The sequence below is a fragment of the Convolutriloba macropyga genome, chromosome 2, assembly GCF_964194025.1.
Source record: "Convolutriloba macropyga chromosome 2, txConMacr16.3, whole genome shotgun sequence".
In the NCBI taxonomy this organism is placed as follows: domain Eukaryota; kingdom Metazoa; phylum Xenacoelomorpha; order Acoela; family Convolutidae; genus Convolutriloba; species Convolutriloba macropyga.
In genome coordinates this window covers 66,796,176-66,822,820 of record NC_134469.1, presented here as the reverse complement: position 1 = coordinate 66,822,820, position 26,645 = coordinate 66,796,176, and the positions used below count along the sequence as shown (strand labels likewise).

General features: G+C 36.7%; 2 protein-coding genes across 2 annotated transcripts in view; one reads left to right on the top strand and one right to left on the bottom strand.

Moving 5' to 3' along the window:
• LOC142334628 (nucleolysin TIAR-like) overlaps positions 1 to 26,645 on the top strand; it is a 210,302-nt gene that overhangs the window by 77,495 nt on the left and 106,162 nt on the right. The gene's annotated exons all lie outside the window — the stretch shown is intronic.
• On the bottom strand, positions 14,021 to 21,812 carry LOC142335413 (frataxin, mitochondrial-like). The gene is made up of 2 exons (XM_075383892.1): positions 21,430 to 21,812; positions 14,021 to 14,268 (listed from the first exon to the last, which is right to left on the bottom strand). Exons 1-2 carry the CDS (start codon positions 21,736 to 21,738, stop codon positions 14,065 to 14,067), a joined length of 513 nt encoding a protein of 170 aa, XP_075240007.1. The 5' UTR covers positions 21,739 to 21,812; the 3' UTR covers positions 14,021 to 14,064.

The following is a 26,645-nucleotide window of genomic DNA, read 5'->3' as shown; positions in this document are numbered from 1 at the left end:
CGTCCAGACCCTGTAATTTCGGTCTGGGAACACACGGTTGTGCGCTCGACTCGGCCTGATCATAAATAATATTGGGCCTGGACCTCAACCTGGGATAGCAGGTACAGCAAAGCTTATTTTCTGTCGCTGTGCATTAGCCCACGTCAATTGACAAGGAATACTACTGTGCTCACTAATTACATTGCCAGTTACTGATTGGATCGCGAAGCTGGTAAACTGGCAATAGCTATTCAGGGGAAAACTGAAGATGAGTTTTTTTCAACCCAATTTTGCCATGTTCTTAAACAATTAGATAGCTGAAATTAGATAGTGAAATTTATTTAGAAGAATCTGCCATGCTTCTGTGATAACTTTTTTGGAAAAGGATTATGCCTTTTCAATACAAACACAAAGACGCTCACGAAATTTTGAATGAATACCCCGCGTTTTGATTTCCAGTCGAACATCTCTAGAAGTTCCAATCTTACTTGAAAGTTCTTGCTCCTCCAAACTTTCACGAAGACTGCTGCACTTAAATATAATCCAGAACCAATTGAACAAGAAAACTCGCATGAATCTGTGCGCGTCAAAACTTTTTGAAAAAATATAGCTCAAAATTGAAAAAGAAATTGATAAAATAAAATATTTGGGCATTTCGATGAGCCAAAAAAATGCTGGACCAAAACCTCAATTATGAGTAAATTCTTTTTAGTGCCTAATTTTTTGAAACAGGTGACCACAATGGACCAAAACTAGATAAGAAATCATTTTCGATTGAGTAACTGCTTTGATTTTCCATCACCAGTTTATTTGGTCTTCGGTTATGACTTTTTACTTGTTAATTGTTAGACAACTTCAACCATTTGAAGGTCATTTTCATTGACACCTAGTTCAACCTTTTGCATCTTTAGCATCAATTAAACTTGATGCTTTGTGATTTTCGAAGAAGTTTCATTGTGGTCTAAAACACAAGCGAATACGGGTGGACAATTTGTTTGCTCTGTGTTCAAGGCAGTGTCATCAGAATCGGCTTTATTAAGCAGTGTGATCTTGTTTCTCTTGAAATGCTTTGAACCGAATTATTTTTGATCTTTTGTCTCAAATGTTTCATAAGTAGTTTAATTTCTTGAACAGCCAAAAGTGATAAGTTTTTTGAAAACATGTGTAGCCTACGGGTTCACCATTGGAAAAAGCAAGGAAGAACTAGCAACGAAGTAGCGACAAAAAATAGAACAAGAGATATTCTTTAGATTTTTTGAAGTTTAACGGAGTTAACTTATAAAACCTTACCAAATCGAGAAACCGATTAGCATAACAAAGTAATTCACATTGTTAAAGTTACATATATGTTAATGTAACGAATTCGGACTCAAACTACAAATTCCCAAACAATTCTGTAAAAATCAATGTTTTTAAATTTGGATTAATTTCCAATTGAAAATCACCGTCTCAAAGTTATTTTGCTGATTTAGTCTGTTCTATAATCTCAGTACAATGAAGAGTATAAATAGTGCTATTTTTTCTTTACTAGGTTAATCACAGATGGATATTAAAAAATGAATTTTAAAACAACGGAAGCAAATTTTTCTTCCTGTCTTGCATCAATTGAAGTCTTCCCACTATAACAATTAAAATCCCTGAGGCTTTGTTTCAATCGCAACACTTTTCAGAAATATAAAAATCACAATGAACGAATGACACGATATAAATGGTCAAATTTATATCGCCCAAAAATCCGGAAAAGGCCCACAAAGGTGAGCGGACCCTGTTGATGAAGTAAAAAAAACCAGTAAAGTATGTCCTGATTCACTTTTCAGCAAGTGTATAATTTAGAAACGACTTTGCAGTTCTTTCTAATTTAGACAAAACTAAATTTTGGGACCCAAAATTGAGTATATCAGGGAGAAGAGCAATTGGGTGAAGATTACGCGAAAGACACACAATTTAATAGACAATACAATTAGAATATATATTTGTTCGATGTGACGCACTATAAAGAATACGGAAGCGTTAGAATTAGAAATTGAAACTTATTTCGATTTCGGACTAAGACACAAAACACTACAAAAGAGTTAAACGTAACTAAAGATTGGCAATATATCTGTAGAGAAAATTAAATTTCATTAGAGCGGATAGATATATAGAGAAGGGTTGAAATAAAAGCTGATGTGAACGAACAGAGAAAAATTGTAATCTTAAAAATAAAATTTCACCAGTTAAAAATTGATAACAGTCAAAAATGTTAAAACTATTCGGCAATTATTTTGGGACACTGAATTTTCAATGAAAAAAGTTTTTTTCGAAAATCAAAAAAAAACTGAATTTTAATTTGACCAAAAAAAACTGAATTTTAATTTGACCAAATTTTATCTCTGAAACCGACAAAGGAGCTTTGAAAAGGACGCGAGGGTTTGAAAAAGTTGTGAAGAAAAGAAAAAGATTCAGACTAAACCTGGAAACATAGGTTATCTGACCACTGAGCTGGGGGGCTATAGGGGGAAGACACAAACTTTTTGCTGTCCTATCATTTAATAATATTAAGATCATGTCTCATAGGTTCCTAATAGAGGTTTTTTATGACTTATTTTTTTTGAAGCTATTGTTTGCTCTGATATTATTGACAATAACTGTTTTCAAGAAGTGTTGTCGAATTTTCCTTTTCATTTACTTTTGATAGTCTTTATTGTCAACTTGTTGTCTTAGTTCATAGTTTCAATAATGATAGGTCTCATCGGATGCTAAGTGTTCACAAATGAGTAAAAATAACCTTTAAATGTCGTAAATATTGCTTTCTTTGATTTCTACGCTTGTCATACGCTATTTGAATTCGACAGTCACTTGCGATGCGCGTTAGCTTACGTCTTTCCAAGTACAATTCGCGGAGCGATATCCGATCTTAATTTGCTTTCGCTTACTTGCAGTTCGAGATACCAAGAGAGAGAGAGAGAGCAACTGAATTTGAATTAAGAATTTTAAGGTATAAACTTAAGTGCTTGTAAGCAACTGAAGAAGCTGTGATCAGACATGCCTGATCACGAAGCGGGAAAACAAGAAAGGATGAAACTGAACAACTTGAGAGAAGGAATGAACGAACATGAAATGTTGATGAAGGGCAGATAAAATGAACTAGTTTAAATACATCAGATGAAATTTTACTGCACCAAATAAATAATAGAAATGTAAAATATCCACGGGTATCATATACCCCTTGTTGCGACAAAAAAAATTGTGACATTAGAATTTTCTCTTGTTGATAATTTTAGTAGCAGTATTTACAAAATAATACTTGATCCCCGGTTAAATAAATAATAACAATATATGCACTGGTTATCATAGCTAAAAGTATAATAATACTAAATTATGAGTTGACTGTTTATGCAGTTTTAGTTGCGTAATTAATAAATCCGACATCTCTTGATTTTCGGCTTCGAAAACCGTCATCGATCTCACCAATGTCGGGGTATCTTGTTCGAGAATTGATAGTGTTTGCGGAGCAGGTGGCGAGACTTCTCCGATAATCGGGGAAATGCTAGTTTCTTCAGGCTGTTGAACGGCAATGTTTGGTACTGTTTCAACAACGGATGCAGGTGGGGGCTGAAAATTCGCAACGTCTCCCGCTCGACGTGGACGTTTAGGTGCAGCTGCAATTGCTGAATCGGAGGACGAATTGTCAAAACCGTAGTATGAAGGGCTCGAGTAAAAGGTCTACACAGGGTAAAAGGTCTTCGGTTCGTTTCCGAAGACCTTTTACCCTGTGTAGTAGAAGCTGCTGGAGCCGACAATGATGCAGGCTGTCGAAAAGTGTCATCTTGCAGTGCGAAGCGGCATTGTCTTCCTGTCGTTGATTTGGAAGAGCGAGAAAGTTTGGTGTTTTTGGGATGTGCCCTTGCATCGCGCGTGAGATGTTGGATCTTGGAGATGAGACTCCACTGCCTGGTTTACGCCTGCATTGTTTCATCATTTTATCACCCTTGATTTTTCGGGTGAATTGTTTAATGTGGCTTTGGATGCGTTCCTACACCAATTTCTCGACTATTCGTGGTCCCCGTCGATCAGCATAGACCTTCAATGGGGCCTGTTTTTCTTGCAGTGTTCCAAACTTTGCTTTTTCACTGCTTCGCACAGTGACGATAGGTTTCCCCGGCTCTTTTATCGTCGATATTGTAGGGCTCACTGACAAAATATTTGAGCCTGGAGGAAGAACCTCGTATAAACCCTCTAAATTTGCCTTTGAGCGTCGCCTGCCGTGTATCTTTCTGGCCAATTTGAGCTGAAGAGATCGTTCTTTGAAGGGAATTGGCCGGCATGCACCTGATCGAAGAAAGCGAGACTCGCCTTCCGTGCTCTCTCTTTCTCTTTCAGGAGCCTCCCGCGTAGTTCGAGGCGTTCCTGACTCTACCTCTATGTCGCTCCTGTAGCCATTTAATCATTTCTCGACCGGTAGAATTTCCTCTGCCGTAACTGTGTCTTCACCAAAATAGTGGTTTACAATATCTTCATAAGATAGATTAGATAACTTAGGCTTAGTGGTGTTTACGCTCAGCGGGGTATTAGGTTTTGTGCCAAAATGTGTTTTGAAGGGTGAGATCTTTGCTTTTTTTGCTTAAATATCCGCAATTGGTGAATAATAATCTTTAATGCATACATTACATGAAATGCGTTATGAGCCAATTTCTCTTCTTTGATACATGCAATTCTACTCTTTAGCGTTTGAATGAGTCTTTCTACCAAGCCAATAGCACGATGAAGGTTTACTGGAGTTTCATTAATTTCAATATTTTTTTTGTTGCAGAAGTTCTTTACTTGATTGCAAACTAAAAATTTTGCTTGATCCAGACGAATAGATCGGGGAATTCCGTGATTTTCAATGTACATGCCAAGAAAAAGTTGAAAAATTCGGTCCATTAGCTTTGTGACAAATAAATGCAGTGCGGTATCAGAAAAACGATCAATAGGGGCTAAGAAATATATCCCGTTATCTTTTTCATCGAAAATCGGGCCTCCAAAATCAGTTTCATTTTCGTGATTTGGTTCAACACACGGTACATGAGGTCGCAAAAGTTTAAGCAGGAATTACAGACTTAAACTCTTACCAATTGCTGAGCAAGGTTTGCACTCCGTCGCTTTAACTATGAGTTCGCAATTCATGTATGGCCACCAGCAGTGCGTGGCCATGCAAATCATCCCCCGAGTACCTGGGTGGCTTGCAGGGATGTAATCAATTAAAGCTTCTCGGAGAACGTTTGGTAGAGCGACCTTCTCATCAATACGCAGGCAGCCGGAACGTACGTAGAGGTTTCTCCAAAAGGAGTGGATATACGGGTTGAGTTCTTTTAGGCGGCTTTCGTTGTTGGTGAGTATGCAATCAAGCACCTCTTTTAAAACAGCGTCTTCGCTGGTTAAGGATGCAATTGGGGGCTTACTGAATATTTTATTTACAAAATGATCAAATGTTGGGATCTGTGGGCTAGGTGATAGGGGGTGCTGACATTAGAAAACGGGACTGGGGATGTTGGAGTTTTGATTCGGGTAGAACTTGCGCCGCGAATAGCACTTGGGGAATTAGACCGTTGATTTGCGGCTCGAGATGTACTCGGAGGCCTAAAGTTTGGTTCGCAGTGCGTGAGGAGTCAGTGAAGCAAACTCTAGTGATGCGCTTTTTAGAGGGCATACTGTGTTTATTTTGGTTGATATAGTTAATGTCTAAGGTGCGTTGGAATTGAAAAGAATAATGTGAAGTAGAAATAGGCAACTGATTTCCAAAATGATTTGAGGCAAAAAGCACTGGTTCTATTTGTGGGTGGTGACTTTTAGAAATATTTGTGGAAGGTCTCCTAATTGGCGGGAAATTAGCGTTGCGAGAGATAATTCATTCCTGTTTTGGAAAGATTGCTTACAATGAGTTGTATTTCGCTTAGCGAGTGGAGTGTTAATTGTTAATTGCAACGCGGGATATGCAAATTTTAAATTGTTAAAATTGCTCCTAGTATTTGCGATTTGATTTCATGGCGCGGGTGATAAATGAGAATCATGCTTATGTACTTAGTCAGCGTGTGTGCTATTTAAATTCATTGCATTTTGTGTAGCCTCAAATTTAGGTGTGGTTTGCTGTGCGGGATCATGTGCTTGTATTAAATTGTTTAAATGAATTGCAGATTCAGTAGATTTTGAATTGAGTGAATTAACTGATGCAGAGTTAAGTTTTAATTTTACCACAAAAAAATTCCTCATCATAGTCAGAAACTATTTTAGCTTAATGGTTTGGATGCCGGGAAATGTAATCCACCAGTCCAATTTTCGCCTCAGGCAAATGTTCAAAATCAAATTGAAATAGGAGTAGCCTATCAATACAACGAGATAAACAGCTGTTGTATGACTTATTGGATCTATTTTCTATCAATATAGAAAGAAGAGCTCTGTGATCTGTAATTACTGTAAATTGTTTAACATACAGATAATTTTTAAAATATTTAATAGACCAAACTTCCCCAAGAAGTTCAAGTTCATTGACACTATAGCGTTTTTCACATGAGTTTAAGAACCGGGATGTAAACGCAATTGGTTTCCAACCATCAACTGTTAATTGTTGAAGCGCTGCTCCGAGACCGGAGCGAGAGGCGTCACAATTTACGCTTGTCTCACTTTGCGGGTAAGAGTGGCTATTTTCCGTAGCATTCGCGTTGCGGTTCTTTATTTCAATAAAGCAATTTTCAAGCACCTCAGTCCAGACAAATTTTGACTATTTTCTTAGAAAGGCCGGAGTTGATGGCTAATTTGAGCTAAATTTGGTATAAATTTACTGATGTAGTGTACTGTACTGAGCCCAAAAAAAACGGAATTTCTTCAAAGTCTTTGGGGCCTCAGGAGGCAAAACAACGGAGGTCTTGCTCTCGATAGGCGAGATGCCTGATTGTAAAATGTGGTAACCGAGCCAATCAGATTCTAGTTTAGAGAAATGACATTTTGGAAGGTTGATCCTAAGATTTTCGTCATCTAAACGTTTAAGACAATTCAAAACGTACTGTTTATGTTCTTCCTCCGATCCTTTACTTAAAATCAAGATGTCCACGAGAAATCAATATATATATTCTTTAAACCAATAAGAGTATAGTTCATTGCTTTTTGAAATTCTGCCGGCATATCTGTTAAACCATAAAATCCAGTTTGAAAACTGTACGTGCTTGTCATGTCTCCGCTTATTATATTGAAGTTACAATGATTTGCTGTGTTAGGTTCTAGATTTATTTGGCTATACGCGTACTTCAAATTCAATGTAGAAAAATGTGTTGTGTTCTGCTGTGCGGGAGCACTGATTTGTTGAAAAATAGATTTAATAAGCGTATCAATATTAGGCATTTGATATTTGTCTTCATGAATAGCTTTGATTAATATTTTGGAATCTAGTGCAAGTTTAATTGTTTGATCTTCCTTTACGGTGACTAAAACGGGAGATATAAAGTAGTTGCCGTGGCAACTAGAGAGTTTTTTATGTGTTTTTCGTCTAATAACTTTTTCCGTGCTTAATGACCTTATCTTGAAGATTAATAGGTATGCGTCTACACTTTTTTTGTCCGGCTTGAAAATCTTTGTGAAAGTTAAAATTAGCCACATGATCTTTGATCTTCCGATACGCAAGATCAGATCAGGAAAGTTTTTTGCAATATGTTCTTTGATTTCTGACGATGGAGACATGTTGTTGATTTGATCAACTTGAGATGAAGAAGATTGTGTTACAGCTAGGCCCAGATGGTCAAACAAATCTGTAGCGATTAGAGATTATAGACCGTCCGCAACAACGGTGAATGTTGCCGAGTTTGAGGTCCAGCCGTTGCTTGTAATGGTGGTCTGAAGACACGTTGTTGACTTGATTACCTTGAGACGAAGAAGATTGTGTTACAGCTAGACCCAGATTCTCAAACAAATCTGTAGGGATTAGAGATTTTAGACCGTCCGCAACAACGGCGAATGTTGCCGGGTTTGAGGTCCAGCCGTTGCTTGTAATGGGGATCTGAAGACAAGTTGTTGACTTGATTACCTTGAGACGAAGAAGATTGTGTTACAGCTAGACCCAGATTCTCAAACAAATCTGTAAGGATTAGAGATTTTAGACCATCCGCAAGAACGGCAAATGTTGCCGAGTTTGAGGTCCAGCCGTTGCTTGTAATGGGGGTCTGTATTTTTCCTTCAAAATGAATCGGTTCGTGTGAGATTGTTCTAAGTTGTGAACTGATCTTCTCGTGAATCCAGACAGCGTATGGACTGCTCTTCACTACTTGCGACGCGAGTGATCGATTGAGAACACTGCACGCGCTCCCGGAGTCCACGTGAAGAGTAGTGGAAATGTTGCCGATTTTTATGGGGAATATTGAGAGGTTCGATCTCTGCTATGTCATTCTCGAGTAGGGCAACCATATTATCTTCCCCACTGCTGTAGTCAGATTCGTAGAGTTTGGTCGACCGAAGGAAATTTACTGTATCTTCCGGTTGCGATTCTTCATCCACTGTATTCACGGATCTCTTCTTGGGGTTTTGAGGTTTTGCGTTCTTTTGTTTTTTGCAGACTTTAGCGAAGTGGTTCATTAACCCACAGTTGTTACATGTTTTGCCCTTCGAGATGCATTTATCACAATGATTGATAGCCAGTTCCCACCACAATTTGGGCAATATAGTGGAGGTCTACTGTTCGGCTTCTCGAAATTGTTCGAGAATGACCAATTTGATTATCGGGGTTGTTCGGAAACTGAATTGCATTCACGCTGGCCGGGATGAGTGTCTTGTTATGCTGTTGAATTTGATGCTGGTTTCGCATCCCGAGTTTTATGTTGATGGCCAGCTCTTATAACTGACGCGGCTCTACTCTTTGTTTGAAAAATTCTCTTTGAATCTCCGGATCAATCAAGTTGGTGACGAATACATCACGTATCAGGGTTTCCTCTTTATTTTCAAAGTTGCAATTTTCGGCTGATTTTTTTAGTTACCATAGAAATGTTCGACAGTTTCACCTCAAAGTTGTTTTGATATTAGAAAGATGTGGCGATCGAAAATGAAATTTCGAGGGCGAATGAATGCGGCTTCCACAATCTTCCAAAATCCTGCAGTGGACAATGTATCGATCAGTTTATGCGGGTTTTTACAGTTCAGAACCCGACTTCCTTCCACCCCGATGCTCAAGTAGAGAAGTTTGACTGTTTTTCGATCCGCACCTTATGCCAATTTTGATTAGTCGTTGACACTTGTTTTGCCAATTCATTTTTTGCTGAGCGTTGCGGGCATTTCTTTCTCTTTCCGATTGTGCCGATGAACCCATTATTGTTTCCTCATATATGGGTTCTAACGGTAGTTCCACCATCTCAAGTTTTGGTCCAAGTGAAGTGTTGCGAATTATATTCTCCTTTGCGAGCAGTGCCATTTTGTATTGTACTCTCCATTTGTCCCAGCGAAGATGAGGATCGGGTGTCTGCTTGTCCCAAAAAGCGTCTATCCCCAGCGGTGCAGGCTTGTTTGCTGGCTGCGCCATGTCATACACTATTTGAATTCTACAGTCACTTGCGATGCGCGTTAGCTTACTTCTTTCAAAATTATGATTCGCGGAGCAAGATCCCAACTTAATTTGCTTTGCTTACTTGCGGTGCGAGATACCAAGAGAGAGGAACAGTTGAATTTGAATTGAGAAATTGAAAGTATAAGTTTAAGTGCTTGTAATCAACTGAAGAAGGTGTGATCAGACATGTAGATGAATCAAGAAAGGATGAAACTGAACAATTTCAGACAAGGAATGAACGAACATGGAATGTTGATCAAGGGCAAATAGATTGAACTAAATTAAATACATCATATGAAATTTTACTGCAATAATTAAATAAATGAAATGCAAAAAATCCACGGGTATCACAACGCTGTTCGTTACCAAAAACACTTGTGAATGTCTAAGTTTCGCAAGCATTCATTGTCCATGTTGCTGTTTAATCAATTTTTCCAATAATTACAGGTTTCTTTGGTCGCTAATGGTAACTAATGCTTTCGGTGACTTCCATACTGTTAATGATCAAACATTGCTGAAAAGTTCTCCGGTTTTGCAAATATTGGTTATAATTTTGTTATATTATTGTTTAATCGGATTTAGATTAGATTCCATTGGTTGCTAATGAGGAAAGAGGGCAACTAATTAAATGCATGAAATCATAAAAATCAGTTTTTTGGTGTTGACAGTTTTAAAAATTGAAAATTGATTCTTTGGTCTGTTTTCAGTTTATTTGCTTCAAAATTTAGCTATTTTCTCTTGATGAGAAATTTTTCTTAAATCGTTTTACGTGATTTTATTCTGTATTCATTCTAAGGCAGCATAGGGTCAGTACTTTTTTTTATAAAGCGTTAAATTTTTTTGTATCGCAGAATTTTAGATCTTTTCTAATTGTTTATGGAGTTGTTGTTTAATTTGGCGCGAATTTGGTACTGGTTTTTGGCATGCTTTAGTTATTTTAACCGTAAAAATAATACCTTTATTTTTACGGGTAAAAGCTTTAAGCGTATTTGCGATCTTTGTTTTTTTCCTAAATAATTTGATTATTTTATTTTCTAAACTTTTGAGACTGTTTGTTTTTTCGGCTGACATTTTTCAATTGATCTGCAGGTCAGATACAGTAGTTCTAATTTTTTCATTTGATTCTTTGGATTGTATTTCAGACATTTTCTGCTGTTTTTATTCCAACAAAGGATGGTTATTAATTAATGGTTAACCATCTTTTTCTTGAAAATTTTTCCTGCATCGAAATAATTTACAAGTTAAAATAGAAGTTTTAGTTGCATTGATTACTAGTTTATTTTTTACTCAAAGTGCAATGAAATTTAAGAAATTGTGATGCGCTAATTTTTGCTTGCGCAAATTTTGAGCCTGTTGGTAATTTGTTTTGGGTACTTTTGCATATTTCTTGAACAGTTGTGGACCACGTCTTTTGCACTTGCAAGAGTCTTTCTGAAGTTTTCATTGGTCTTGCACCACGATAACATAAAATTGATCTAAATTCCATTTTGAAAACACGTTTCAACTCGCGAAATTTATAAAAAGTCTTAACTTTCGCACCTGACAAAAAATAAATATGTAAAACTAGCCTCTTTTTGACATGTGGCGCATTACATACGAGCAATACACTCGTGTGTGTATAGATGAAAGTTTATGGAAACATCTGCTTTAGAATGCGACGACTGCACCCTTAATTTTTTCGTTAGTCCATTTGAGATTGTGTGTTTAAATTGTGAGATTCTTTTTTCTTGCTTGAATAACTAAGGCATCTTCTTAGGGATACCCTGCATTAAAAAAGTCTGCATGCAATGACTGCACAAGTCAGCACATCTGCTGCGATTCACTGCTTGTTGAAAACTACTGCCTTTCCGAGAGAATAGTAAAAAAAATATTCGGATGTGAAGATAACTTTTCCTAGATGCTTGTGTTGAGCTGAATCAATCTCTTGATGAATTAAAAACAAGCCCGAATTTTTATTGAACTCACCCACTGAGAGGGGAGTCTTTTCGTAAGCAATGTCATCCAACAATAGGGTACTTGAGCCCAAATCATTAACTCGAGGAAATTAAAAAACGAGAGTTAAAAGGCTGAGGGAGAGCGGAGAAAACATAAGGATTGGCAATAAGAAATAATCAGCAAACATTTAAATTTTAGATCAATATAAACCAAGATTTTTTGATAATGGACACCACGCAGATTGCAAGAAGTCAAAAATTTTTCTGTTTTTGGATGACTGCTGCGTTTTATCAGTGTTCTCAATTGACAATCTTACTTAACATGTCCTTTTTTTCTACCAAGAGCTCATCTTTGTTTTTAACTGTATGTATCACTGTAAAAACCGTAAAATTTTGTGAGATGTACAGTTCTCAGCGTTGATTTTTGCTGAGAAATTTTGATTATCACCGCAATTCTTGCCAAAAAAAACTTTCGCATCCGGTTTCGAACCTCTGTGTAGGCTGGAAAAGCTGGAAAAACCGCCAAAATTTTAGATGAAGATGTTTTGCGCCAATGCTTGGTAAATTGCTTTCAAAAGAAGTTTATAATATATTAATCCTCTGTTGGTTTTCTTTTTGTGCAATTTTTCGTAATAATTATTATTCATCTGCCGAGATTTCGCGGTTTTTCGTGCTGGGATATTCCCAGAGCATAAAGAATGAGTGGTTCTCTTAGCGCCTTCACCAGTCTTATTACACGATTCACCACTCTACCCTGAAAACGAAGCAGTGAAACGAAAAAAACTCCAGCTACAAAAATCCACTTAGTGCAGTGACCTATGACCTAGAAGAACCAGAACAGAACTGTCACGTTCCAAAATTCTCCGAAAAGTCTGTTCCTATTATAAAACATGGAACTCTAAATGAGCATTAATTACTGTAAATTTTTTCTCGGAAAATCCTATTAAAAGCGAAATCTCATGGGGAAACTGCTGGCTATGCAAAAACGGCAAGGCAACTCCTTATGAAATGTTAAACAATTGGCAGCCGATCAAGAAGGGAGCTCCGACCCATGAATATAGTTAAATAGTACAATCAGCGCATCGGCATAATTTAAGTTCCTTACACGCCGATCGAAAATGGTACCTATCTTTAGTAATAAAATTGAGAATAATTAAACTCTTTTTTGAAAACCAATATGCGACAAATAACAATTGCTCGGCTTCCAACAAAGGATAAAAAAAATGAAGCCCTGCTTTGTATTTTCAACGAATTTCTTGATTTTCATTTTGAAACGATAATCAATGAGACTGGCAATGAATAGAGAAACCTTAAAACTTGCTAAGAAATTGTTTACTAATTAACATTTTTTTAAAACTTTTTTCAGTGCTTTTTCGAGTCAGAAACGCTTTTCTTTATTATTTTTCGTATTCTCTTTATTAATCTAAACCGTTCCTTTTTTTCTCCTTATTATGATTTCTACATCGAAGCAGGAATAATTGAAAATAAAGCGATCTCAACCCCAACTACAATTGCATCAAGCGGAAAGCTAATAAATTTGAACGGAAAGCTGAATATTTGTAGCATCGTACGACTTAGCGCGGTCTTCTAGTACATCATAACTGGGAACTTCGGTTCGAAACCGTTCAAATCATTTTGTCGATCTCCAGTTTAAATTCGCGACGAACATTGAAAAAACGAAGCAGTGAAACGAAAAAAAACTCCAGCTACAAAAATCCACTTAGTGCAGTGACCTATGACCTAGAAGAACCAGAACAGCAACAGGAGTGGGTTCGAGCCCCACCCACGCCCAGCGAATTTTTTAATTTTTCCGTGTTCTGTTTATTGTTTTATATTTTTTTTATTCATCATGCTTACCTGAAGAAATTTAACACACCTTTCACACAATTCCCACTAGGCTAGCCAAGGAAACGAGCCGTTGTCATTTGTATACGTCAAGTTGAGCCAGCAGAAGTCCTCGGATTTTAAGATATATAGGTAAGCCTTTATCAACTTCACAACAAAGTCAATTTTCATGGACTAATTTGTCGCTTTAATTTCTTGCCCTTGCATGAACCTCCAACAAAAACTAAGTTACTTTAATTAACCTTTGAGATCGTAGAATCTACTGTTTTGGGCATATTAACCAATCTTGTTTTGGGCATATTAACCAATCTTATTTTGTGCTTATTAAACAATCGTATAAAGTCGTAGAAAGTTACGATAAGTTTGCGCTACTAGCTGGTTTTGTTAAGTTTAAAATTTTGAAAAGTTGAAATTTGAAAAGTTGAAAAAGATTAATTTTGAGGACAACGATAGCATTGTTAAAAAAAGTATTTCATTGGTTTCGTAAAGAGACGCTGTTATGTTTCCAGTTGACAAAATTTTATATGCTTCGATTTAATTAATGATTAGGTGCTAAGATCATACCTGTCTCACTGCAAAAGGTTTTAGGAGAGGCTTTGTTATCTCAGGCAATCACAAACTGACGCGATGGGATTCTTTATTTAAAGAAACCTGTATGTCAGGCTAGTATGCTATCCTCTGGTTTAAGAAATTGTAGCAAGCTCGGTCTGGAAATAAAAACTTGAAAATATGAAACTAATCTTATCTAATTTACGAAGCACCTAATTACAATTTAAAAGTTGCGAAAAAGTCAGTTTCGAACTGTTCGAAGGCGCAGTCTTGTGTGTAAAGGCTAGTGAATTCTCTATCAAGAAGTGTGATCATCTTCTCCCCTGTCCGTCTGTAGGTCCAACTCCTATTGTCACTCGTGTAATCGTACCTGAAGGGTCCAGAGAGAGGAGACGAAAGCCACATCTGCCGATTAGGGGTCTGAGAAAACAAGCAGATTCTTGTAAATGTTGGGAATTGGAACATTCGACAATTGATATCTAGATGATCAAGGTGTGTCACCGAGATGTAAAATTATAACACTGACTAATGAATGCAGTAAGAGACCGTTTCATAAGCACTAATAAACAATTGATAGAAAGACAACAGAATCATTTGCGATTAATTATTTCTCCCACCTCCACGGCTTAGAGGGCATGTAGAATTTAAGCCTCCCGGTATACGTGTTTATTTTTACATAGTAACTTGCTATAACGTGTTCAAAATCTGCACTAAACGGTCTCAATAGTCCTGCTAAAAAGTAGCCAATTTACTTAAAATAACTTCTCCAGCGAATTGCCGGAAAACAGCCACTGTTGACCCCAGCGAGTGCATTAAGAAAAATCAAACATAGCTGACAGTATGCCAGAAAATAGCCACAATAAGCTTTTTAGATCGGTAGTCTTAATAAGATAGAAAAAGTTTCGAATTTTTTTTGTTTGTGCCCCACTCCTCAGCTTAGTGGGTGCATAATATTTGATCCCTCCAACGCAAGTGCCACATTTTTACATAATGATTTCCTATGTAATAGCAAGTGCTGTAATTGGGTAGAGCATAACGTACTGGGGGCACAAACGGAAAAAATCCAGATTTTCTTTTCATTAAATGTTGAGATGTTATATTTCGATTGAGAATCTGAATAACTAATTTCTGCTTCTATTGGACCTTCTCAGATAACCTTCAATTAGAGTGACACATGCTCATTTGACTTTTTTCCTTGAATTAAAATAAAGAAAAATCAATTTGAGAGTGAGGAAGTGAGTTTTGCAGCCGATCAATTGAACAATGCTTTACAAAAAGACAAACAGTCCCAAAAGTTCTGAAATAATCAAACAAACTAAACAAAAAGAAAATCCTTACTAAAATTCTTGAAACTTTTACCCTGAAGGCCAAATATCCATTTAAACAATCACAGTGTTTTTACGCAGATTACTTACAAATTATCTCACGTCGCATATATAGCACGTTGCTTCGGAAAAAAAGCACATGCGCCTGAAGGCGGTAAGTTATGCCCAACAAGCTTAGGGTTAGCCAACTTAGTTTGTGAGGGGGCAATAGATCCTTTTTCTATGTGGTGAAGTCTTCTAATTTGGTCCGTAGATATATTCGACTCAACAAATATAGTGAATTCAGTCTCTAAAATTGCAGACTGTAAGCGTAATACTAATTCCGACCAGAAGTACAGTCTAAGGCGCTTCGATAATTTAGTGCACAAGGTAATTGTGTTAAACGTGCGAGACAAGGCTTTACTGGTTGATACAGTTTCTATCATTTTCGCCATTTGACCTTGAATGTATTCGCGTATCTCTGCTCAATGAATTCTCAATTCCGTTTAATTGCAACAGTGGGTGAGATACGCCAGAAGTCAAACGCGAATCTGGTGACTCATGTAAAAAAGTAGAAAAGATAAAAACGAACTAGAAAAACATAGCAAGTACTGAATTACAACCCAATGAAATAAATAAATTATGTACTGAAAATCTCCACTTTCCCAGAAACATCACATTATGACAGTCAACAAAGCAGACGCTCATAAATGCGGAGAAATAACGCAAAAAAATAGAAACAATTAACAATTCTTTCCCTCGTATAATTGTAATAAAAAAACAAGAATTGTTGACACTATTGACACTACACCTCCTCCTGGTGCGTTTACCATACAACAGCAATGCGGATCTCAAGAAAGAAGGACCACACGAAAATTCGAATCTTTTTAAAAATTAGTTGCTTCAAAGTAGTAAGAACAAACATAAAAAATCTTTTATTAATGCCAAGTGGTTAAAGAGGGACAAAAGGACAAATAATGGCAAAATTCAAAAACTCATAAAAAGTCAATTAAGCATCGGCTAATAAATCAGCTGAACAATTTAACCAAATACGCTGCACTAGAAGGCCAATGAGAACTATTATTATTCAGAAAAAAAGTAAGACCACAATAAAAGCAACAAAAAGGCGCAACATTCAAAGTTTTGGGACTAATATTGCCAAAGTCTATAACTACTGTTGTTAACTAAACAGTACAATTCTGCCTCGCTACGAACCGATGTGACCTGTGATAGATGACAATAAGTGATAAGATAACAAGAAGACCAATAAAAATGGGCTACTACTTTGGAAAACAATGAATGTCAAAATTATAGAAACCTATATATTTGAACAAAAACGTTTAAATAGATTCAATTGTGCTTCATTAGAAACTTGAGAGACCTGTGCATCATGGAAAGACCTGATGCACAGGTCTCTCAAGCAACTTGACAGACCTGTGCAAATGAACAAAAAAACGGGCTAAGCTCAAAAATTCGCTACTATTTAGGCGAACAATTAGCCTCAAAGTTATGGAACCATTTTCGTTTGAAATCAAACGATTAATTTATTTCATGTATGCTTCATTAACAAGCAACGAAAACTGTGATGATTGAGACTCAATCATAAGAAAACCAAACTAAATAGAAATGCGGGTAAAATTCAACAAACACACCCGGCAGATTGCCAGAAAATAGCCGTCGTTGATTCCCATAACTCTATTGGGATTGAAAAGAAAATATCAACAAAAATTGATTTTTGTATAAAAACATTTTTAAGTCCGATTTATGTTGATGTCATTTCGTAATTGAACATACTCCTGTCTCTCAGTGAGAGGCTACAGGGTCTAGTATCAATACCAATAAGCATTATAGATAGTAACTAAAACTTATGAGAACAAAGTTCAAGTACCGGGCATCTAAAACTGGGCTTTATGGGTTTATCCCGTTTCTATTTCAGGCTTTGATTTTTTATGCTGACTCTCTTCACTTTGAATTGCTTTGCTGAGCAGCTGCTGTTTAAAAGGACTTTGAGCAGAATGACAAAGAGCGAAACTAGCCTAGAGAAGTCAAAAAGATTCCACGCAAAGTGTCGAAAAAGCGGCAAAATGGGTAAAGCGAAGTTTGACAAAGTAAAAAAAATAGGAGCGCTATAATAGCCGGCTGAGAAGATGAGGGCGGCTATTAAACAGTTTATCTCTCTTGAAAACGAATAGTATTAGCAAACAAACCAATGAACCATTATTTTGATTCAACTACGCCTCATAAACAATGAAAAACAAAAAAGGTGCAGTCATAACTTTGCTAACAAATTTTCGAAAACAACAAGAGTCAAAGACATAGAAACCATCAGCTTTGAACTGAAACGCTTAATAATGCCTCATTGAAACCGCAGAGACCTGTGATTAACGACAAAGTGATAGGACATAATCAGCAAAAAGAACTCAGAAAAATTTGGTAACAATCAAATTTTCATATGAAAAATTAGCAACCGATGACCTGTCACTTATCAGTCTAATTGATAAAACAACAATAATATTATAAAACAACGATATAAAAAATACGGGCAAAAAACAAAAATTCATTAACATTTTGCAACAACAAAAAGCGTAAATAAAAAGTCATATGAAACATTAGCTGTCATTTGAAGGAATCAGGCAGTTGCAATTAGAACATGTACAACATATTAATAGCAGTGAAAAAACACTGACAACAGAATTCAAACTGCTACACATGCAAAAAAGTTCATTCGACAGAACCTTAAATTTAGATCAAAAATTAATTTCTCATTCCACTTTTAAGGTAGTATGGAAAATAGTGCTACAGCTTGACATCAAGACTGTAATTGACTTTTCATTGACATCTAAATGTCGCCAACGAATTTTGAAGCGATCTTAAAACGACATCATTCTATTACAATCCAAGTTCTTTGACCTGTAAAAAAAATTGCCAAGTTAAAAAGCGTAGTTACATAAATATTCTGATCTGATCTCGAAACAGAAATTAAACATAGTACACACAAGGATTTACATTTTTCAATTTATGACTTCATGTTGGTGATACATCTTCCTAAGTCGCAACTAAATAACAATCACTCTTAAAAGATCTGACAATCAATACAATTTCTGAAAAGTGAACTACTACCAAATGAAACATAACCGACTAAACGTCGGAAGAACTGCTCTCGAACGACTAGTGGGAGCTCTAATCAATTGCAGCCTGCTTCAGTCGGGGGGAGGGGGAGCCTAAATGGGACTAAGAAGTTCATTATTGGGCTTCAAATAACCACATTAGAGGTTAACATATACCACTATTAAGATTTAAAGTAAGAAATGGCACCAGTTTCGGAGCAATTTTCATTTGACTTTGTATTACATTGCCGCCAATTGCGTTCAGCTGCTTGAAATTGTGATATAGATCACGCGAAACGCAAAAAGTCAAGGGCGTAACAGTCACTCGAATAGTCAAAACTGTCAATCGAAAATTTTGCATAAAAAAGACAGACACGTTTACAATAATTGTTATGAACTTCTTTCAAGAGCAATTAAAAAAGAAGCAATTAGAAACACATACATTAAAAACCGGGTAAACAAAATGAAGAAAAAATTCAAAATTCAGTAGTTTTTTTACCTATCCAAATAAACCAGTAACTTAAGTATAATAGTTTTGACACAAAAAACGGATATATAATTGAATATAATTGAATCAAGAAAAACAAATATTGATATCACGTTACCAATAGTTTTTCGCAACATGCAACAATTACTCGCAAAAGATGTGCTTATACATCGAGTTTTTGTTAAGTGATCCATTGCCCTATGATAAAGGGAGCAATGAACAGTGCATACATAGAAAACTGGAGGTTAAAGAAGAAATGAGGAATTAAAACTTATCATCTTGTTACATTATTCAAATGATTTCTATCCTAATGGTGACCACCCAACACTCGACAAAAACAAACATACCCGGCAGATTGCCGGAAAATAGCCGCCGTTGATTCCAATAAGCATGATTGGGATTGAAAGAATAGAAGATATTGAAAAAAAAAAAGATTTTTGTACAAAAATATTTTTTAAGTCCGATTTATTTTGATGGCATTTCGTAGTTGAACATACTTCTGTTTCTTAGAGAGGGGCTACAGGGGCTATTATCAATACCAATAAGCATTAGAGGTGGTAACTAAGACTTATAGGAACGACGTTCAAATAGCGGGCATCTAAAATTGGGCTTTATGGGTTTATCCCGTTTCTACTTCTGACTTCAATTTTTTTATACTGACTCTGTTCATTTTGAATTGCTTTGCTGAGCAACTGATGTTCAAAATCACTTTTAGCAGAATGAGAGAAGAGAGAAACTAGCCTAGAGAAGTCAAAAAGATATCACGCAAAATGTTGAAAAAGCGGCAAAATGAGGTAAAGCGAAACATTTTTTTATTCGACGAAGTAAAAAAAAAATAGGAGCGCTATAATAGCCGGCTGAGAAGATGAGGGCGGCTATTAATAAGAAACAAAGTCAAAATCAAAAAGACTGATAGGAAAAATTATGAAAGTTGTTTCAATTATTTCAGTGAAAACCCAGCTTTTCACCATTCAAATGCCTCCTCTTGAAAACATCAACAGTAAAAAGATTAGTAATTAACAATGAAATCAGAAAAATTATTCCTCGAGGAACAGAGAAGACAATAGAAAAATTCAAAAAACCGTCAAAAGGCAAAATATAGATTTCATAGAGGGAACACAAAAACTCCAAAGCCTCACGTAATCAAAAAAATTTTCTCGCTTGGAGCAACTTTTTTACACCCACTTTTCTCGCTATCATTAAAAAGGGATAGGAAACACAATCACCAATCTCATTCCCGAACTCTCTAACTTCATTCGCCAAAGTCAAATTTTTGTCGTGACCAATTAAATTTACATACGGTTTTAAAACAACTCGTCTTTGAGACGTAAAAAGGGAGAGCGTCTAAAAAATATCCTTCGAGAAGCTGACGGCTGCTATTAAAACTAACTCTATTCAAGCACTTTAAATGCTAAACAATTAAAATTGCATTGAAAAGTATGTTTTTGTATAACGTTCGAGTTCATTAACTAGCAATATTCAGATCGCATCAAACGTAACGCTATTAAAGATGGTTAACGTCATAAAAATGGAAGATGTCTAAGCATGCACAGCGGAAACAGCAAAAGCAGAATCATTCAAGAAGTTACCCAATATAATTGTTTATGTAAAAATAAAATCCAATGAAATCAAAAATCCATCGCTTTGGAGAAGTAGATGAAAGAGAGTTTTGAAAACTTACAATGGAGCTTCCAAATTGCGGAAAGGACTTATAAAGATTTCCCTTAACAAATTCTTACCTTTAAACTCGATGCAGCTGATCGCAAATATTTCTAAACAACAACTGGCGGACCAATTTTTTTGAAGGTAACTCAAAATTATACACTCAGTGCAATTTAAAAAATTGGGGTTGAACGTTTCGGTATAAGATCACAAAATCTGACAACTTTTAAAATTTATGGTCGCCATCATTCAATTTGTTTAAAAGTGACAAGTTTTCATCACAAAGAGCAATCATTTTCACAACTGCCGACTACAACAAAGCACAGCTGAGATTTTTAAAATCCAAAACCATGTAACTGATAGTTCATTCAAATATCAGTTACTGTTTCCAAGTTCAAAGAAAGCATAACTATTTTTAAGCCTTTTTGAAAAGTAGGACGCATTTCACAGTGGATACACCATTCAGCGGCCTGTTCTGGATTCTTCCATTCCAGGATACATTTCCAAAATTCTCATTATAACCCCCCTAACGATATAAAATGTTAAAATTTGAAAATCCAAATTATCTAACTCTGGGAGCTACAAAAAGTTGCCTACTTTCAAAGGAGTATAAACAAAAAGTGAAAAATTGGCAAAGAAAAAACGCGTATTAGTTGTCACATGTGATTCATCTTTAAATCTAGCTACCGTTTTTAGCCCACCATGAGAGCATCAAAAAAATAGTAAAGAGCGTTCTCGGCCACCTGATGTGCCGAAAAAATGAAAGCTCTACAATTGACTTCTTTCGGTAAACAGCTAAATAGAGAGTTGAAGATCAGTAGCTCCGACGCAAAATTCTGATATCAAAATCAACATATACGAAAAATTGTCAGAGGTCCAACAGCGTCTTCGGTGATTATTTTTGCATGCAACAGATAGGCAAAGTTGCGTCAACAAAATAAATCGGCAACACTTCTTAACAGTACACTTGAGGGTTGGAGCACTTAACGTTCTAACCCTGTACTTAATACATTTAACATACCTGTCTATTTATAACGTATTTCATGTCTTTGACACCTGTATTCACAGTGAGGACATCTCCACTGTGCTCTACATCAAATTCGTCGTTGTCAATAGCACCGCGAGAGGCCAAAGAATCCAAGTGATCGGCCAGGGAGCTCAAGTATCTCTCAGAGAGAGCTTTGAACTGATCTTCGGTTATTTGGAAGTCAAAGTCCGTAATTAGGTGCTGAGGAATGGGAGCTGCACTCTTTGATCCGTTATCTGTGAGTCCACGAAGGTGAAGAGCTCTTGTCTTGCAAAACGAGCAGAGAGGACGCAAGAACCTCATAATAGAAGCTAACTAAATATCGCAGAGCTCAGTTGTTGGTTAAATCATAGCATATCTAAAGACATTTATTTAAAGGAATCAGTTTTCTTTCGACCACTTGTGGTTCGATCCCTCTTGAAGTTAGCCTCCTAAAACTAATAAACATAATCGACTACCGCCGGGCGAACTCTCATACGACTGGGAAGTGGTTGGCATTCTGCAATAGCTAGCTGGCCTTATAGAGGCTTCCTTAAGCTAAACAGAGAGGGGGTGCAATGCGTAGATGGGCTTGAAGTGGGGGTGGACGTGATAGGGGGAGGATCCCGCTAAGAACCATGCATTTATGTCTCCTCAACTGTTCAACAAGTTCGGTGAATCGCACACTTAGAGACTAGTAAAGCTCTAAAAGAAATGTTCAGCTACTTAATGCCGTCCGGGCTGTACCTGTTTATCCTGTTTTTGAGGACGAAAAGTAAAACGGTGAGACGAAAAATCGTTCACGTAAAAAATCACATAAAAGCATCCGGTGGAGTACCGGAAACGACTCGACGAGTTGTTCAATATTAAATCTGAACTAAGCGTGCCTAAATCAAAACTATCCAAGAGAAAACGGCCATCAGACGGAAAGTCGCTAGGACGGAAAATTTTAATAAAAAGTATGGTACGACTAATATAATTGCTACAAACTTCGTTTGTGTTTCAAATGAAACAAAATAATTTTGAATTTAAGTAGGAAATTTGAACTTCCGGAAAAGCTACCCACATCGATTATTTGACTTTTGTGTTTCAGTGGCAATAAAAATCACGTTTTCTGAAGTTACTTAACTTCCTGCAAAAACGTTCTCAGGATACATGAGCTGACTAAACCATCTGAAATTGCACTTTGGAACAATTGGTATACTTCAATTCAACTGATATTCATCCTGAAAGTTTATTTACATGAGCACAAGAGTACACAATTATGAGCCCAAAACACTGTCAAAGCCGGCCTGGACGGAAAACAGATCAGTCAAACATTTTGTCCCACTGCACAAAAACCTACAATGTTCAGAGTGGATATCTTAGATCTTGGGCTAATTTCTTGGTAGCTTTAAAACAGTGAAGGAACTTACCGCCAGTCCAAAAGTTCTCGGAAATTTCCGCACCTCTTTTATAAGAGAACCCTTTTAAATCCTATGGTGCTTATATTAGGTGCTAATCTCTTTAAGCCACGCCCTAGAAAAAATAACCAAAGAATAACGGAATCACAACAATCAAAGAACAGGCTTTGCACTAAGCTTCAATCTTCAATCCACTGCCGAAAAAACTTTGCAATATCAGCTTGAATGCTCCTTCACCTAAGAGACTGGTGTTATAAATTGGCACGATATAACCAATAAGACCTCACAGAGAACAAATAACTATCAACCGATGAAACTACAGGAATTTCGACAAACTACGAGTGGTTATGAGTTAGAACAAGACAAACTTAGATTCCTTAATTAGAAATACTAACAAAGTTAGAACGACAAGCCTCTTTACTTGTAGATCAAGTATTAGCCTCAATGAATTCAAGAACAATCTCATAATTAACGTTCAGCTAATCTTCAGGTGGAAACAAAATACTACTGTTGTCCAGTGATTACAGTCACTTGAGAAACAATCCATCTTTCTAGCAAATTGCGTGGCCTATATCTTTGATATTACTTGGTTGATCAGTGGTATCACGTTCATAGACATGATAACCCTGCCAATAATGGCGCAAGAGGAAAAACTTGATGTAAGTCTATGAGGTAGTAACTGGCTCTAGATTTAGACAAAAAAGTAGTTTCCAACTGAGTATGAGTCCAGCAGATACAAAAGGAATTAGAAAAAGCAACTGATAAAGGAGAAGTAAAATCTCGTGATGCCCACTTTGCTGGGCCCGGAGGTATAATCAGATGTCCGAGGTATAATCAGTCAAGCTGCGATCAAGCTTCGTTCGATTCATGGACATCAAAAGAAAATTCTTTTCAAAGGAAATTTTTCAAAGGAGTTTTTGCAACGTCAGCATGAAAATTTTCCAATAGATAGACAGTTAGGCTCATTCGTGTCTTAGTTTTTTATATAGTAGAACGAACTGCTTAATGGGTAACATCAATTAATAACCAGAAGTTTGATGTATAATTTTGATTATTTCAACAAATATTCGTGATTATTCTGAAGGCATGTAAACTTTAACCTTTCGGTTATATTATTAATTTACATGTTTGGAAAAAAAATCAAAAACATCGCCACAAAGGTGAACACTTACGGGCAATGATACCTCAGTAATATTAGATAACCAGATTGAGATCTGCGTCAAGATTATACGAATCAATTGAGTATTGTGTCGAAATCGAAACGCTGATAATGATTAGACAATGATGGAAGACCTACCAGGTGAACTGTTGTCCATACAAACTCCTGTACCTCATCACGGAGGTGTGAGCAAGCGTCTTGTTAGAAGTTTTAAGCCTACTTTACGCAATCTTCAGGAGTTTTTAAAGCCGAATAGCCCAGTAAGTGCTCTTAACCAAGATATGCTCAGTAGAACAGGCGTTAAATAACAGTCCTTTCGCTACTCAAGAAATATGTTTAGTCCTCGGAATTCTTAAATAAGTCAAACGAAGTCCTCAGCACCAAATCACTTCTTATGGGGAAATAGGAGCCTCAACTTACGGTATATAGCGGCACCGAATGACTTCGGTCATTAAAAACCGTATACTCGAGCCGAAGACCACACTGATTCTGTTTGACGCCGATGGCTGCAGGAATCGCTACCTTTGCTTACAAAGAATTCAAAAAGAACAAGTGAGTCATAAATTGCGGAGAGGACAGGCAACTTTGTTGGGATTGTTAATAAAGACAATCTTCAAGGACAATATCTAATGCCTCGAGTCCTGAATCAGCGTTTTGCGAAAAAGGTACCACACGCTGTCAAAGTTAAAACGACAACGTCAGGTACTTTGACCAGACTAATTGTAAACCTCGTTGCCACAATAACGCCCTATATTTTTTGTGCGGATAACGGTTCAGATGCAGCACTTGGATTTTTGAATTTAATCAAGAAATCAGAACATCCACAGCTATCCACACGGAACATTTGTCTTGTGTTTCGATGAACATTAAAGTGAGTTTCCCTCACTTGGTATACATTCACTCAAATCCAATTGATATTTATTCTCAAAGTTTATCTACACGACTATCAGAGAGTTCAAAACTTTTACGTATCCCTAAATTCAGACAAGACTAAATTCGGCTCATTTCTCAAACAGATCTCAGTCAAAATCAGTCCCAGAGCAATTAATCAACATTGGTGACATATTGCCGGTAAATAGCTGCAATAGCTTCGTAGATCGCGATAGTAAAAGGAAGACGAAAAAAGGCTTTTTATTAATTGCTGAGAGGTTAGATTTTGACTAAGAATCCTCAAACTTATAGATGCTTCTAATAGCTGCTCTCAGATAACCCTCAAATGGAGTGACGCGCACTCACTTGACTAGTGAGGTAGTCATTTTTGAGAGCAATTAACAGGTAACCAGAAACTTAATCACGCAAATGAACAAAAAATTCGCTCCAATAAGAGTGAAAATTACGTCACGCACGCAATTCAGCTAAAATTGCATGAAAAAATAGATTGAAAGTGATTGTGACGCCATTGGTGATAACAAAAATTTTGACAAAATAAAAAACCAAGAGAAAGCCATTACTAGGCCCAGCTAATGCATTCGATTCGAGGACATCAAAAAGATCGACACAAGGTAAAGAACACCTACGTGCAATGATACAGAAAAATAAGATAACCACACTGAGATCTGCGTCAAGACTATAAGAATAAAACGAGTATTGTGTCGTAAACGAAATGCTGTTAACAACACTAGGTGAACTGCTGTCCATAAAAACTCCTGCACTCATCACAGAGGTGTGTACAAGCGTCATGTTAGAAACGTTAAGCCTATTTTACGTATTCTTCAGGAGTTTTTAAAGTCGAATAGCACAGTAAGTGCTCTTAAAAAATTTATGCTCAGTAGAACAGGCGTTAAATAACAGTCCTTTCGCTACTCAAGAAATATGTACAGTCCTCGGAATTCTTAAATAAGTCAAACGAAGTCCTCAGCACCAAATCACTTCTTATGGGGAAATAGGAGCCTCAACTTACGGTATATTGCGGCACCGAATGACTTCGGTCATTAAAAACCGTATACTCGAAGCGAAGACTACACTGATTCTGTTTGATGCCGATGACTGCAGGAATTGCTACCTTTGCTTACAAAGAATTCAAAAAGAACAAGAGTCATAAATTGCGGAGAGGAGAGGAAAGTTCGTTGGATTGTTAATAAAGACAATCTTCAAGGACACTATCTAATGCCTTGAGTCCTGAATCCGCGTTTTGCGAAAAAGGTACCACACGCTGTCAAAGTTAAAACGACAACGTCAGGTACTTTGACCAGACTAATTGTAAACCTCGTTGCCAAATTAACGCCCTATATTTTTTGTGCGGATAACGGTTCAGATGCAGCACTTGGATTTTTGACTTTAATCACGAAATCAGAACATCCACAGCTATCCACACGGAATATTTGAGTGTTTCGATGAACATAAAAGTGAGTTTCCCTCACTTGGTATACATTCACTCAAACTCAATTGATATTTATTCTCAAAGTTTATCTACACGACTATCAGAGAGTTCAAAACTTTTACGTATCCCTAAATTTAGGCAGGACGCGACGGCTCATTTCTCAAACAGATCTCAGTCAAAATCAGTCCCAGAGCAATTAATCAACATTGGTGACATATTGCCGGTATATAGCTGCAATAGCTTCGTAGATCGAGATAGTAAAAGGAAGACGAAAAAAGGCTTTTTATTAATTGCTGAGAGGTTACATTTTGACTAAGAATCCACAAACTTATAGATGCTTCTAATAGCT